The 17854-nt window shown below is 38.3% G+C and overlaps 1 protein-coding gene across 1 annotated transcript in view; it reads right to left on the bottom strand.

Moving 5' to 3' along the window:
• The window catches only part of LOC106080166 (neuronal acetylcholine receptor subunit alpha-10-like), a 57935-nt gene that overhangs the window by 3095 nt on the left and 36986 nt on the right, over positions 1-17854 (bottom strand). The window contains exons 5-8 of the mRNA XM_056021689.1: positions 13543-13723; positions 13295-13367; positions 3032-3167; positions 782-927 (exon numbers count right to left, since the gene is read on the bottom strand). Of these exons, the coding sequence (XP_055877664.1) occupies positions 782-927; positions 3032-3167; positions 13295-13367; positions 13543-13723 (536 nt within the window). The remainder of the gene's footprint in view (positions 1-781; positions 928-3031; positions 3168-13294; positions 13368-13542; positions 13724-17854) is intronic.

Below are 17854 nucleotides of genomic sequence, written 5' to 3'. Positions count from 1 at the left end.
GGACATTAAAAGCTTACACTTTCCTACATTCAATATTTGCATAAGTGATCTAGTTCGATTAAGCATTCATACGTATATCTAATCAGGTGTGTGCTTTTTACAGTCCAATCCAAACACATCAAAATAACAAAATAAGAGAAAAGCACATTGGACGTAGTTTTGTTCTCTTATAAGTCTAGATTATAAGCTCCAGTGTTGCATTTTTTTTTTAATCGCCTAATGAGGGAAAAGAGAAAAAAAAAATACATATCGACATTCACATCACAGGTATAATACTACAAACTATATTAACTTTAATTTTCTAGAGAAACAAAAATTGCTGTATGTTTATTTGTTGTTTTTTAACGTGTGGTAATGAAATCTCTTAGCACAGCGGTTCTCAATCTTTTAAGCACGGCGACCCCTATTTACAACCCCCCACTCTGCTGCGACCCCCCCCCCCCCACAGCTATAGAAGAATAGACAAAATACAATCCATATTTTCAATGGTCTTAGGTGACCCCTGACAAATCGTCAATCGACCCTGCAAGGGGTCGCGACCCACAGGTTGAGAACCCCTGTCTTAGCAGAAACAACAACAGCAACAAATAATGTCCACCAACAGTAAGTAAACAACTAGAAATGTATGCGACCTGGTTTACTAGAATTACCAACCATATATCACTTCATATTCATTGACAACTTTTACTTGTCTAGTAAGAAGTTGTTAAGGGTGGGCTTACATACGTGCATGGAAACAAAATGGAACAGAAATACTTGCACACTATGATCAAAATCTGACCTATGACTGAAATGGACTCTGAAGTCTGGGGCATCTTATCGGCCACCATCAGCATGAAAACTGTGATGGTCAGCAGGACACTGAGACCCAGAGTTATCTTCTCTCCACTTTGAGATGGTAACAAGAACCCGCCAAGACACAAGAAGCTGCAGAGAAGGAAGAAAATTTTTTTTTATTCGCAGCAACAATATGTAACAGGCAAGAGACTAAAGACTTTCAATCTCTGCAGTTTAAAGAGATACAACAGTGTAACATTGATACAACTTGTAAACGCGATTAGCTATTTCTAGAGTACGGGATTACACATTATGTCGCCCAAGTCTTCAATCCTGTGTCCCATCTCGCCAATGTATGAATGTATGTCCCATCTCGCCAATGTATGAATGTATGTCCCATCTCGCCAATGTATGAATGTATGTCCCATCTCGCCAATGTATGAATGTATGTCCCATCTCGCCAATGTATGAATGTATGTCCCATCTCGCCAATGTATGAATGTATGTCCCATCTCGCCAATGTATGAATGTATGTCCCATCTCGCCAATGTATGAATGTATGTCCCATCTCGCCAATGTATGAATGTATGTCCCATCTCGCCAATGTATGAATGTATGTCCCATCTCGCCAATGTATGAATGTATGTCCCATCTCGCCAATGTATGAATGTATGTCCCATCTCGCCAATGTATGAATGTATGTCCCATCTCGCCAATGTATGAATGTATGTCCCATCTCGCCAATGTATGAATGTATGTCCCATCTCGCCAATGTATGAATGTATGTCCCATCTCGCCAATGTATGAATGTATGTCCCATCTCGCCAATGTATGAATGTATGTCCCATCTCGCCAATGTATGAATGTATGTCCCATCTCGCCAATGTATGAATGTATGTCCCATCTCGCCAATGTATGAATGTATGTCCCATCTCGCCAATGTATGAATGTATGTCCCATCTCGCCAATGTATGAATGTATGTCCCATCTCGCCAATGTATGAATGTATGTCCCATCTCGCCAATGTATGAATGTATGTCCCATCTCGCCAATGTATGAATGTATGTCCCATCTCGCCAATGTATGAATGTATGTCCCATCTCGCCAATGTATGAATGTATGTCCCATCTCGCCAATGTATGAATGTATGTCCCATCTCGCCAATGTATGAATGTATGTCCCATCTCGCCAATGTATGAATGTATGTCCCATCTCGCCAATGTATGAATGTATGTCCCATCTCGCCAATGTATGAATGTATGTCCCATCTCGCCAATGTATGAATGTATGTCCCATCTCGCCAATGTATGAATGTATGTCCCATCTCGCCAATGTATGAATGTATGTCCCATCTCGCCAATGTATGAATGTATGTCCCATCTCGCCAATGTATGAATGTATGTCCCATCTCGCCAATGTATGAATGTATGTCCCATCTCGCCAATGTATGAATGTATGTCCCATCTCGCCAATGTATGAATGTATGTCCCATCTCGCCAATGTATGAATGTATGCCCCATATAATATTTAATATTTAAATCATCAATTTACCGGAATTAAAATATTTTGTACAACCTTTTTAAACACATAGCAGCAGATAAGCAAACTTGTATTAATGAGATTACTAACGGCCTTACAGAGTGTGTGTTTTTTAAACGTAGGTAATAGTAAGTCCAGGGTAGATGCACGCCTTGGTTCTAGCCAAATACATTTTACTTGAGTTCTCTATATCCTAGTAACAAAGTACATCTACACTACACGTGAAATGTTCTTTTTAATTTGTAAAAACTTCAACTCGATTTATTTAATTAAACATCTCTATTTATGGGATATATATTATAATGAATTCATTTCTGATACACAGCTAAAAGTTGCATAATTGAGAATATTATTATTATAGCTTTTATATAGCGCTACTTTCATGCTTATAGCATGCTCAGAGCGCTTTTAATCCAATCTCATTTGTGGACGAGTGGGGGGAAGGGGTATCTAGGAGTTGGTTTTCCGTGCTGCCTTTAGGCGCTCAGTAAACACAACTCTGCCCGAGTCGGGTGTCGAACCTCGAGCCCCCTTCTAGGTAGCCAAGCCAAATTCAAGCTTTCAGCTTGGCCTCTCGACCACGCTTCCCATTTGAAGATAAAAAGGGAGATAATTCCTATTAAGTAAACACATTACAATGTCACAAGAAAGGACGTAATGCATGACAGGCATGTATCTGACAATGAATGATACTATATGATAAGCAAGTGTTTACCTTAGAATGATACAAGGGATGATAATGTTCATAAAATAGTAGATGGTCCGTCGCCTGAGTTGAATAGTGAACGTGACGTCAGGGAACGGCTCCTCACAGCAGGCGTAATAGACTACATTTCTCTTGACAGCCACACCTGGGGGGAACAAGGAACAGTCAGAAAAAAGACGTCAGTTTTACTCGTCCCATATGCTAGGACAAATTTGTACAAATACTCCATCTTCCCTAGTGCTATTAGAGCATGAAATGGGTTGCCTGAGCTAGCCAGGAAAACCAGTGACTTGGCTGAATTTAAGTCATTGGTTAACATGCATGACTGAATGCATGACGCGTAGGACGTAATCGTCTTCTTTTTTGAAGTAACGTCTGTATTATATAAGATAAGATAAGATAGTGTAATCAAAGTCTGGATCGATGAGAAATGAGAATAGGCCAATTTAGTCAAAGAATGTTAACCAACGACTACTCTGTATCATTAGTATGTATGTCTTACAAAGGGATGGAGTGTTCATTGTGTACATATACAATCTATACATGCTATTTAATGACTCAATGTTTGCCAGGGATTCTTGTTTTAAGAGAACAAACAACATAAAATTCCTCTTTACGAGCTAAAACAATTCAATCCTTCAAGTGGAAATCAAGATTGAACACACACACTATATAGTAGATTGCGATCATTAGTACACTTAATAATTGACATTGCTCTCCTCCAACCCCACTATGTGTACGTTTTCAAGAAAGTTCTCGTAGCGGAACTAACATACAAAATTTTCATTTCCAAATGGACCTCATTCACCAAAAAAAGAAAGAACGGTCACGTGATAATATTGATAAAACAACGGGAAAAAAGCTGTCACGTGATAACCAATGTTGATTACAATTAGATCTTAATTTGTATAGAAGAGATAGAGAATCACGTGGCTAAATGTTGTTTGATAGAGAATCACGTGGCTAAATGTTGTTTGATAGAGAATCACGTGGCTAAATGTTGTTTGATAGAGAATCACGTGGCTAAATGTTGTTTGATAGAGAATCACGTGGCTAAATGTTGTTTGATAGAGAATCACGTGGCTAAATGTTGTTTGATAGAGAATCACGTGGCTAAATGTTGTTTGATAGAGAATCACGTGGCTAAATGTTGTTTGATAGAGAATCACGTGGCTAAATGTTGTTTGATAGAGAATCACGTGGCTAAATGTTGTTTGATAGAGAATCACGTGGCTAAATGTTGTTTGATAGAGAATCACGTGGCTAAATGTTGTTTGATAGAGAATCACGTGGCTAAATGTTGTTTGATAGAGAATCACGTGGCTAAATGTTGTTTGATAGAGAATCACGTGGCTAAATGTTGTTTGATAGAGAATCACGTGGCTAAATGTTGTTTGATAGAGAATCACGTGGCTAAATGTTGTTTGATAGAGAATCACGTGGCTAAATGTTGTTTGATAGAGAATCACGTGGCTAAATGTTGTTTGATAGAGAATCACGTGGCTAAATGTTGTTTGATAGAGAATCACGTGGCTAAATGTTGTTTGATAGAGAATCACGTGGCTAAATGTTGTTTGATAGAGAATCACGTGGCTAAATGTTGTTTGATAGAGAATCACGTGGCTAAATGTTGTTTGATAGAGAATCACGTGGCTAAATGTTGTTTGATAGAGAATCACGTGGCTAAATGTTGTTTGATAGAGAATCACGTGGCTAAATGTTGTTTGATAGAGAATCACGTGGCTAAATGGTGTTTGATAGAGAATCACGTGGCTAAATGTTGTTTGATAGAGAATCACGTGGCTAAATGTTGTTTGATAGAGAATCACGTGGCTAAATGTTGTTTGATAGAGAATCACGTGGCTAAATGTTGTTTGATAGAGAATCACGTGGCTAAATGTTGTTTGATAGAGAATCACGTGGCTAAATGTTGTTTGATAGAGAATCACGTGGCTAAATGTTGTTTGATAGAGAATCACGTGGCTAAATGTTGTTTGATAGAGAATCACGTGGCTAAATGTTGTTTGATAGAGAATCACGTGGCTAAATGTTGTTTGATAGAGAATCACGTGGCTAAATGTTGTTTGATAGAGAATCACGTGGCTAAATGTTGTTTGATAGAGAATCACGTGGCTAAATGTTGTTTGTTTACGATTGGCGGATGAGGTCCATTAACTCCTTATGCTTCTTTACGTCTGTGATGAATTAGAAACTAGAATTCTCGAAAGGCCAATGTATGAATAAACTTCCTGTAGACACTTCTCTTGCAACCCTGACGTGTAATACCACGTGACACTATGGTTTAGGGTAGAGTGGAACATTGCCCGGTGCAGAATATTTTGCCCGGTTCCGTCCAAATTATGATTCCCGGTGCCTTCAGTCAGTGGCGTAGCCAGGTACCCGTGGGCCCGGGTTCAAGAATATGTTAATAGGCCCCCCTCCACATAAAAGATGAATGTAAAGTGAGACAAAACAATTGAGTAATGTTTATGCATCGGTACATTTATCAAAAGACATTCCAATACAAGTAGTGTAGCTTTTTTTTAATAAGTAATGTAATTACGTTTGATTCAGTTAGGACTCCAACAACTGCCAACAAGTAATAGCGTCTTGAAAGTCAACGTTTGTACAATGTATTAACAGAATTAAATGACTTAAAGATGTTTCAATTGAATAAAGAAATGTTTAATGAGATCTACATTCTACACATTTACATTTCTATAACACTTCTAGGTAAAAATTTGTTACATTGATTCAAACTATAACCTAATTCTACTTCCATCATCTGTGTATAGATAGAACTTTTTCTTTTTTTGGCCTACAAAGTAGCAAAGTCCGTAACCAGTGGGGCATCTATTTCTAAACTTTTGGCTGTTTCTCGCTCAATGTAAAGAACACAAAGTGAAGCCATCCTGCTCTGTGTCATAGCAATTCCTAATAATTTTTTAATCGATAGAAATTTTGACAATGACTGATAAGCTTAACAAACTGATACAGACAATGTGAGAAATAAGATGCATGCTGGGACATTGTTTAGAAAACAGGATAAAATGTAAATAAAAGAAAACAAACATCAAAATCTCGTACACAGACTTGTGATATGTCTTAAGGAAATGCTTCTTTAAAGGATTGCATGTTTGAACAATATGCTATGGCATATTGAGTCAAATGTGAATAGAAGGATAGTGGCATCATGCAAGCCTTTGTGGTTTGTACTTGAAATGAAACTGGGCATAAACGACTTCAACATGATGACAATATTTTATGGCAATGAAATAAGTTAAGTGATTGTGAAACAATAAGGCTTCTCTTCGAGTCCGAATATTAATGAGGAGTGCAGTATTCCCCAGTTGTAACCTACATATTTTGCCACATCCTGCGCAGGCATAACCATTGTCCGCCGGTGGTCGATTTAGATTTTCTTTTCGCCGTCTTTGTCTGTCCTCGGCAGAGGATTTTCTATTGGTCTCAAATGTGTATCCCGCGACCTTTTGTAAAAGAAGTGACCTCCAGCTGTCGCGAGCCTCAGGTTGCCTACCCCGGGGTAGGATACCTCAGCTTTTTAGCTTTTGACTTCAGTTGTCGAGCTGTTTACATCCTAGGAATCCTTGGGCCTTTGCCTCTTTTCTTTGCCTCTTTTTTGGGCATTGCCTCTTTTTTTGGGCTATTGGCCTCTTTATTGGGCTTTTTTTTTTTTTTTTTTAAATAAAAAAAGGTGCATATTTTATTAGTAAGCGTACAAATTAAATAGTTACATTTGAAAGTACAATGATTGCAAACATGGCAATGCATATAGTTACATTTAGGTTGTCATAATATTTTAACGTTTTAAATTGCTTTGTATATGGCGTTATTTTTTTCCAATAGCATATAATGAATATTTTTTAAATTTAAGGTTCTTATAATATTTGTGGTGAGAATGTCAACAATAGGTAATTAAATAGAAACAATCAAAGAGTGAAAGTAGAAACTTAAATGATATTAAAACATTTTAAACATCGTAGTCACATTTTTTTTCACTTTGTCTACATTGCTTATGGTTGTTTCCTTTGTGCTTTGCTACATTACCCCAGTTCTTTATATTAACTTCTATCAAACGTGCATACACATCTATGTGTGTACACACTTATGCGAACATAGGCATTTAAACATTTATATTGTTTCTTTTGTTGTCTCCCTTTTAATGAAAATTTTTGATTTCCTCCCTTGAGATTTGGAAAACTACTTCCTCATCATCAAGGTGGAAATCCTGTCTGCTAGAGTCAGTATATTGGGAGTTTCTGTTCAGAAACAATTTCTCTGTGGCATTTTTTTTTTTTTTTTGGTCGCAGGGACCAATTAGAGTTGTACCGAAAGTTATTTTATATGTATCTATATATCTATATATATATGTATATATATATACTTTTTTTCTTGAATATTTCCCCCCCTTTTTTTTCCCCCCTTTTTAAATTTTTCCTCTTCCCCTCTTTAATATATTATTTCTCTGTAGACTGCACAAGCATGCGCAATATTGACAATGGTGGTGGAGAATTTTTTTTTTTTTTAACAATAGTAAAAACTTAGACATATGTAAAAAAAAACAAACAAACAAACAAACTTTGACAATGAAACTAAATACTAATTTAGTAACAAATTGATGTAGAAGCTTGTCGAGATATGAAGTTATGTTGACGCTCATTATTAGAAAAACAGAAAAAATATAATATCTGTACAGACTGTAAACATCTGCAAGGTACTAAGAAATAATATATTTGTATGTAGACTGCACAGGTATATATAGTTCGTCCATCGTGGTTCGATGATGACCACTTTGTCATCCAGGGGGCTGAGGGCTTTGCACTGGGGTTTTTTGCCTCCTCATGTGGCTGGTGAGACCTATGTGAGCCCGGAATGTTCGGCTGCACACTGGGCAGGTTATTCCAGCTGGAGCTAGTGTCGTTTGTCTTGCTTTTCTTTTCTGGCGTTTTTCTTCTGCCTGCGTTGTTTTTTTTTCCTCAGCAACCTGTGCGCCAGTTTTCACAGCGTGACGCCATGATGCTCTGTCTTGTGCCTCTGTCTCCCAGGTGCCAGGGTCTATGCTGAACGCCTTCAGAGAAGCTTTGAGAGTGTCCCTGAAGCGCTTTCTTTGCCCACCTTGCGAGCGCTTTCCTTCGCTTAGTTGGCCATACAAGAGTCGTTTTGGGATGCGGTGGTCTTCCATTCTGTAGACGTGACCTGCCCATCGCAGCTGGGACTGCATCAGGATTGTGTGGATGCTTTGCAGACACGCTCTTCGAAGGACTTCTGTATCTGGTATTTTGTCTTGCCATTTGACATTTAGTATTTTTCTCAGACATGTCATGTGGAAGCGGTTTAGTCTCTTTGCATGTTTACTGTACACTGTCCATGTTTCTGAGGCATAGAGCAATGTAGGGAGGATGACGGCTCTGTAGACCCCTAGCTTGGTGTTTGTGGTGATACCACGTCTGTTCCAGACATTTGTAGACAGTCTGCCATAGGATGCACTGGCCTTGGCGATACGCAGGTCGATTTCACTATCGATTTTTCCATTTCTGGAGAGTGTGCTGCCAAGATATGTGAATTTGTCCACTGCGTTTATATCCTGTCCATTTATAGTAATGCTTGGATCCGAGTAGGCTTTCCCAGGAGCAGGTAGATATAAGACTTCAGTCTTGTTCGTATTGATGGTAAGGCCAAAGTCTGAGCATGCTCTTGAGAAGTCACTGACGATGCTCTGCAGATCGTTTTCAGAGCAGGCATTTAGGGCACAGTCATCAGCAAATAGCAAGTCTCTGATTACTGCTGCATTTGTTTTTGTTTTTGCTTTAAGCCGCCTCGGGTTGAATAGGCCACCATCAAATCTGTATGATATATTTATCCCTTTGTTTTCTCTATTTGTGAATGCATCTGTCAGCATAGCGGAGAACATGATACTGAACAGTGTAGGTGCTAGGACACAGCCTTGTTTTACCCCGTTTGATACTTCGAAGGGCTCTGATGGTTCTCCACTTTCTTGGACACGAGCCTTCATGCCATCATGAAATAGTCTCACCATGGTTATGAATTTTTGTGGACAGCCATACTTTGACATGATCTTCCAGAGTCCTTCTCTGCTAACAGTGTCGAATGCCTTTGTTAAGTCGACATATATTGAGAACAGGTCAGCATTTTGTTCTTGGCATTTTTCCTGGAGCTGCCTTGCTGCAAAGATCATGTCAATGGTTCCACGCTCTTTTCTGAAGCCGCACTGGCTTTCTGGTAGTAGACCATATTCTATGTGTTGCATAAGCCGATTTAGTAGGATGCGTGCAAGGATTTTCCCAGCAATAGAGAGAAGAGATATTCCTCTGTGGTTGTCGCAGATCTGGCGGTTTCCTTTTCGCTTGTATAAATGAACAATTTTGGCATCTTTAAAGTCTTGTGGTATTGACTCTTTTTCCCACATAATTAAGAAGAGCTTATGAAGTCTTTCAATCAGGGCTAATCCACCTTTTTTGTAGACCTCTGCGGGAATGGAGTCAGCTCCTGGGGCTTTTCCGCTTGCGAGCTGTTGAATGGCAAGATCGGTTTCCTTTAGCGTAGGTGGGTCATCCATTTTTTCATTTATTGGTACTTGCTGTAGCCTGTCTATGGCCGCTTCATTTATGATGGAAGGTGTATTGAGAACCTTTTCGAAGTGCTCTGCCCAGCGTTTTAGGATTTCTTCCTTATCTGTCAATAGGATTGTCCCATCAGCATTTAATAGAGGGGATGAGCCTGACTTTGTGGGTCCATAGATTTCATTTATGGCATGGTAGAAGTTCTTCATATCGTGCTTGTCAGCAAATTCCTGTATTGTTTCCACTTTCTTGCTAAGCCAGGTATCTTGCATTTGGCGTAGCTGTTTTTGCACATTTTTGCGGATGTTAGTGAATGCATCTTTAGTGGACTGGGAGTTTGGGTTGTTCAGACACAATTTGTGGAGCTTGTGCTTTTCGTCTAATAGTTTTCTGATCTCAATACTGTTTTCATCAAACCAGTCCTGATGCTTTCTCTCCATAGGACCGAGTATGTTTAATGCTGTGCTATAGATAGCTTCTTTGAAGCATTCCCAGCTTTTATCTACATTTGATTCAGTTAGAACGGTGGACTTGAGGCAGTTCTCTATTGCATCTGCAAGCGACTTTTCAGTTTTGTCATCTGCTAAGCTGGACGTGTTTAGCCTTTTTAGGGGTTTTGATTTTTGCGGACGTCTCTTTGGTTGGATACGAATGTTTAGTTTTGTGATGATGAGGCGGTGGTCTGTTCCACATTCTGCACCACAGCAAGATTTGGTGACACGAATGTCCTGACGGTCAGATTGTCTGGTGATGACGTAATCTATGAGGTGCCAGTGTCTTGAGCGGGGATGCATCCAGGAAGTTCGCTTTCTCATTGGAAGACTGAATATTGTGTTCGATATGAGCAGCTTGTGTTCAGCACAGGTCTGGAGTAGTAATAATCCGTTGCTGTTGCATTGACCTATCCCAAATTTGCCTAAGACACCTTTCCAGATGTGATGGTCACAGCCGACTCTTGCGTTGAAGTCACCGAGAATGAGTAGCTTTTCTGTTTTTGGAATATTAAGCAAGGTGGAGTTTAGTTCTTCGTAAAACTTTGCTATGACATCATCTGGGTTGGTCATGGTGGGTGCGTAACAGCTAACAATGGAAATATGTTTCTTTCCGTTTTGTAAAGGCAGCTTTAGGGTCATGAGCCTATCACTAATTCCTTTGGGAGGCCCGACTAGTTTAGATACTATTGATGTTTTTATGGCAAAGCCGACTCCAGATTCACGTCGTACTTCAGTGCTTCTACCGCTCCAGAAGAAAGTATATCCAGCTCCTCTTTCGCAGAGTTCACCTTCATCTGCACAGGTATGCTCAATATGGATAGTGGTGGTATTTTTACAATGTTCGTAAACAAGTCACTATAGGATATAGTCTAAATATTTGATAATACCTCAGTTTGAAATTAACCGACAATTATATTCTCCAATAAAATAACACAAAATTAAATACTTTAAATACAAAAAATAAAAGAAACAGATTAAGCTTTAAGAAAATTGAATAATTATCAGATGTTTCGTAATATTAATTCGTGACCATCAGGACTATCTCTATAGCCCAAATTATTATTGTTACCCCGCCCCTTTCCTTATTTTTCTGTACAGCGCATTTATATATTCTGAACCAAACTCTCTCTATCCCCCCCCCCTTTTTAATACTATCAATGATTTATGAAGATACATGGAAAAAAGAATCTGTCAACAATAGTCGCCCCAAACGTACAATTAGGGCTAGCCACAATAAACCTAATGGAAAGCAGTTTCATACATTAAAGCAGGGGTGGGCAACATTTTTGTATCGAGGGCCGCATTAAAAAAAGTTTAGTAACGGAGGGCCACACATATATATATATATATATATATATATATATATATATATATATATATATAAGAAAGATAATCTTGCTGTGTAGAATATCTTTTAATTCATATATACACTGTATTACGATTTTTTAAAATTACTTTTGTCTTTTTATATCACAATATCCCCACAAATATAGTTTTACTTAATGTGCAGTATTGTACTTCTTACACTCGTGCATAATGTTTCTTAACTGTGAAACTATCTTTCTAGTTGTTACCCCTGTGTGTGACTGCTGTCCAATTACAGTCAGTCAACATTGACCAGTGATTATGCTTGTTTAGTTTCCACAAAAAAATACTTGCTCACAGAATAAGACAATTTATGTTCCGAAGTTAAATGTCGGGACGAGCGAAGCCTGCCCTTGTGGAGCATCACCAGAGAAGGCTGACCATGTCCTTCAATGGTGCATACTAAATCAAGGGACCCGAACAAGACTCTCGAAGGACTATTCGGATAACTGCCTGATCTAGAAACCACTACGCGGTTTATCTCAGATATAGGATTACTGATCTGAACCCTTCAACGTGAAAAATGAGAACGAAGAAGAAGAACAGATGTATGTGTACCCAAATAGTGTGAACAGCAGCAAAGGTTTTTTAAGTGTGGAAGTACAGCTTCTGGCACCCATAAAGCTCCCGTGGTAGTGATGACTGGAACTTCTCTTTGCTCTGAGTAATGTCCTCTGGAGCTGAATCGGCTTCTCTTAATAAGTGTTGTATTTTTAATCATTTCACTAAAGATAGTTCCACCTTTCAGCAAAGGAAAATGACAAAAAAACTTTTTTTTTTTTTTTGCTTGCCTGTAGAAGTGATGAATGATGAATCGTGATTGCATTGTAAGATGGCTTCTTCAACCTCTTAATTGCTTAAGAGGCTATTGAATTCTATCTTATAGTAATTCCTATTCCTTATTCTACATTATCTGCACACACGCACACACACACACACACACACACAGGGACTTACCTAGCAGTTCCCACTCTCCACACACACACACACAGGGACTTACCTAGCAGTTCCCACTCTCCACACACACACACACACGCACACACAGGGACTTACCTAGCAGTTCCCACTCTCCACACACACACACACACACACACACACACACACACACACAGGGACTTACCTAGCAGTTCACACTCTCCACACACATACACACACAGGGACTTACCTAGCAGTTCCCACTCTACACACACACACACACACACACACACACAGGGACTTACCTAGCAGTTCACACTCTCCACACACACACACACGTGACTTACCTAGCAGTTCCCACTCTCCACACACACACACACGTGACTTACCTAGCAGTTCCCACTCTCCACACACACACACACACACACACACACACAGGGACTTACCTAGCAGTTCCCACTCTCCACACACACACACACACACACACACAGGGACTTACCTAGCAGTTCCCACTCTCCACACACACACACAGGAACTTACCTAGCAGTTCCCACTCTCCACACACACACACACGTGACTTACCTAGCAGTTCCCACTCTCCACACACACACACACACACATACACACACACATACATACACACACACAGGGACTTACCTAGCAGTTCCCACTCTCCACACACACACACACACACACGTGACTTATCTAGCAGTTCCCACTCCCCCCCCCCCAACACACACAGGGACTTACCTAGCAGTTCCCACTCTCCACACACACACACACACACACGTGACTTACCTAGCAGTTCCCACTCTCCACACACACACACACACAGGGACTTACCTAGCAGTTCCCACTCTCCCCACACACACACACACACACACACAGGGACTTACCTAGCAGTTCCCACTCTCCATTATCCACGAAATTGGACAAGTCCATTGTGGTAGAACTATTCCAAACATCCACCTTTCGGACGAAACCAAAAATAAAAACGTCACCAAGCTATCGACAACATAAATCTACAAGAAACACACCTATAATAGAATCAGTCGACAGTTAACACTAATTCTCTTGAATGTGTCTGTTGTCAGTATTCTAAGAAGTTGTAAAATTGACTTTCAGAGGTGTAGACTTTACTTGCCTGCAAGCCAGTGTACGCCCATGATCCCATCTTCAATTTGCACACCTGCGTGTCGAAAGGGAAAAAAGTGATATCAATCTTGCAGGAGGACCGGAAACGGATGACAGGCCCCCAGAAGACTCGACTATTGTTGTACACCATGGCCAGAGTAGGCATGTAACCGGAAGTATAGTCGTCAACACTACAGAATGAAATACAAGTCAGATATAGAGATACATACCAAATAGAAATGAGGTTTGATTAGGAATATTTTTTTCTCAATAATAACGCGGCAATTCCAGATTAGAATAATTTTTTAAAAAATCACAAAACAAACACATTTTATCCCGTCATGCGTTTCAACAAGGAGGCACGATGACAGAGTGGTAAAAAGCTTAGCTTCGGAACAGGAGGGACCCGGGTTTGAATCCTGGTATTATGTATTTCTGGATCGTACAATGTTACGGGCATTAAAGGTATCTGTAGGGTCACTCTCCACTCGGTTGATGAAACAACAGGGTATATTGTTATTTTAGACAACTTCCATAACCGCTTAATCTCCAAGCCTAGGTTCCCATATTTTCTTTGTTTTTCCAATTCGGGTGTTCTTATATTATGGGGTAGTGGTACGACAATGTCTGCAGTGCTGAACAACTGAAGAGAACAGCACACTATTTTCCCTTGGCACAGTCTGCAAAAGAGCTGACAGCTCAGCAGCAAAAAGCTGGCTAGAAGAAGAAGAAGGTAATGTCAATGATGGTAGCTTTTTTGGGGGGTCAATAAACAGCAGATCAGGGGCGATTAAAATCCACCGTTTTGTCAGACAAAAATATTATTATTGTGATCATTATTTGTTATTATATTGTGTCTATATGAAAGTTTAATGAAGAAAGCACTAGAAAATGTGCAAGAGGACATTTATAAAGGTAAGCTCCCAAACGATATGAACCAACCTCCATCACAGGTGCTTAGCAGTATCACAAGGACCAGGTGATCTCACACCGCCATTCAGATTCTCTCCGACACTCATTTCAAATATATTTTTATTATGTAGTGATGAAACTGGACCAGCATTGACTATATAGAAGCCACGAGTTCACTGGAGCAAATTCACCCCCTTTTCCACCAAACTCGATCCATTCAAAAATTGTTACATTTCACCATAAATAGAAAACCATAAGATTTGCACAGCCGTACCTGAATTCTCCCCCCCCCCCCCTCTCTCTCTTTAAACCTATAACTGGACAACATTAATGCATTTGAACATACATTTAAACCAAAAAGAAAAAAAAGAAACAACAACACTTCAGTAGTTGATCGTGTAGTCACAAGTGTCACGTGCTCTATCCCTGCAAGCTACGATCCCACGACATCATAATTTTTTCATTTCTGATAAAACGTCTGAGACTTTAAACAAAAAATTAAACAAAAGCGTAGCTAAGGATTTGGGGGGTGGGGGTGGGGGGCGGGGTGGCTTGACCTCTTTAAGGGCCCCTGCATTTTGACAGTCGACATCATGACATATTTAACGTAAAAAAAAGTATTTTCAAATCTGACCCCCCTCTCCCCACCCTAGCGTGTCACTGCAATCAAATAGCTCAAAGTTCAAAGATCAAAGTGGGCTGAAGTCAAATATAAAGGGGGAAAACACTCGCTTCACTTCAAGCCCAAAGTATTGCAGATGTTCACGATAAACCAAACAATCTAAAGGTGAAGGACGCTAAACGGAATTCAAAGTTGCCAACTAAAAGTTACAACCGGAAGAGCTGAAAAATCTAATTCTGCAGTGCTGAAAGGTGTCCATCATACAACCATAGACATAAATAAATATAGACTGGCCGAAGGAAGTAACTTCATGTAACTTGAAAACATGTATATCTATTGTATTCGGATTTCCTAATTATGAAAAATTTCATGATCTTCAATCTTAGAGATTAAACAAAACTACACTGCCTCCTTATTTACAATATATATATATAGGAGTGTGGCTGAAATAGATATGAATACTTCACTTTTATACTGCTCATAAATGCTGTATAATAAAGTACACAAAATTGCAAGTCACAAATTTTCGTTTCATAAAACTCTTTAATCTGCCAGTCTATATTTATTTATGTCTATGCATACAACATTTAACCATGGACGTCCATGGAACTATACTAAATAAAAAAGGGTAATCAGCACTTCTCTTATTTTGTACACCCGATACACCAAACAGTTAGCTAATTATAATTTTCTCCACTATGGATGAAACTCTCCAAACTCATGGAAAGAAAGGTCTCAAAAATAAAATAAAGGAACAACTACTGACAAAAATCTGAAATACATTTGAGTTGGCAGTTCTCTGCCAAAAATATCTTTGTCTTGAACTAACTTTTGTCTTCCCTTCTTTAAAGAGTGTGATTGATGTTTGACTTCATGGGGCTATCACACAATCGTGTCTCGATAGTGAAGTGTGTGGAAGTGTGAGGGGTCTGTGTGGAATTTTTTTTTTTTTTTAAAGAAACAATTTGAAACTGTTGTCGATGAATGTTATCTTTTTTGCTTGATCGATACTCAGATTTGGCGATTCGGTTATTGACAAGACTCGGTCGTGACATAAAAGCCTATGACACATAACCCGCTGGCTATGATTCGATTACATGATATTCGGAATCAGTTCATCCAACACTTTCCTCTCCCTCCGATACAGCTCCGATGTTTCTTTATGGCAATTGGCACTCATCATTACAGAGGTGGGAATAATGGAACTGAGGAACTGAGGAACTCACATGGGGAGGTGGAGGATTGGCAGAATGTGGAACTCTGGTGGGTGATGGGATACATGGTGAGTTGTGTTGTATTCATTGGCTGGCGTTTATTTAGATAGCTGTCTGTCAGAAACAAATTATATGTGCATCAATTCTAGATGATTCATTTAACCCACCACCATGATTCCTCGTGTCTAATAACTGTCCTAAATATTTCTATAACCACCGAATGGTAGATTTGGTTTAGAGAGGCATTATCAAAGTTTCTATGCTTTGAACTTTGTCTTTTGTTTCCAATGAATAACTTTCCTAGTCAATTGATCCAATTCAATCACTTGCTTAGGCCATTGAGCCTTTCAATAACTTAATTAGTCTATTGAACTAATGCAAAAATTAAATAAGTCTATTGATCTAATGCAAAAACTAAATTAGTCTATTGATCCAATTCAAAAACTTAATAATTGGTCTGTTATCCAATTCAAAAACTAAATTAGTCTATTGATTCAATTAAAAAACTAAATTAGTCTACTGATCCAATTAGAAAAAATAAATTAGTCTATTGATCCAATTAAAGAACTAAATTAGTCTATTGATCCAATTAAAAAAAAACTAAATTAGTCTCTTGATCCAATTAAAAAAAACTAAATTAGTCTATTGATCCAATTAAAAAAACTAAATTAGTCTATTGATCCAATTAAAAAAACTAAATTAGTCTATTGATTCAATTAAACAACTAAAGTAGTATATTGATGCAATTCAAAAACTAAATAAGTCTATTGATCCAATTAAACAACTAAATTAGTCTATTGATCCAATTCAAAAACTAAATTAGTATATTGATCCATTTCAAAAACTAAATTCGTCTATTGATCCATTTCAAAAACTAAATTAGTCTATTGATCCAATTCAAAAGTTAAATTAGTCTATTGATCCATTTCAAAAGCTAAATTAGTCTATTGATCCAATTCAAAACCTAAATTAGTCTATTGATCCAATTCAAAAACTAAATTAGTCTATTAATCCGATTGAAGAACATGCTTATAAACTTTTGTCAGTAATTATTTTTCCGTGACATATCTTTTATTAGTAAACATCCTTGACTGTCAAAAAGAATACATGAATACTAATAGGAAATAGTATGTGACAGTCACGTGACATTTTAATTTAGTTTGCTTCCATAGACATAAATAAATATAGACTGGCCGATTAAAGAGTTTTATGAAACGAAAATTTGTGACTTGCAATTTTGTGTACTTTATTATACAGCATTTATGAGTAGTATAAAAGTTAAGTATTCATCTCATCTATTTCAGCCATAACCTATATAAGTATTACAATAGTTTTGTTTAATCTCTAAGAATGAAGATCAAGCAACTTTTCATAATTCGGAAATCCGAATACAATAGATATACATGTTTTCAAGTTACATGAAGTTACTTCCTTTTTCCAGTCTATATTTATTTATGTCTATGTTTGGTTCGTATTCTCTTGAAAAGAAAGTTTAGATTCCTCAATCCAGAAGTTAATCGATACAATCTCATCTACCATTGTACCTAGAAAATCAATAATTGGATCTGAATCAA

Source organism: Biomphalaria glabrata, chromosome 2, assembly GCF_947242115.1.
Source record: "Biomphalaria glabrata chromosome 2, xgBioGlab47.1, whole genome shotgun sequence".
In the NCBI taxonomy this organism is placed as follows: domain Eukaryota; kingdom Metazoa; phylum Mollusca; class Gastropoda; family Planorbidae; genus Biomphalaria; species Biomphalaria glabrata.
This window is presented reverse-complemented; position numbering and strand designations above follow the sequence as displayed.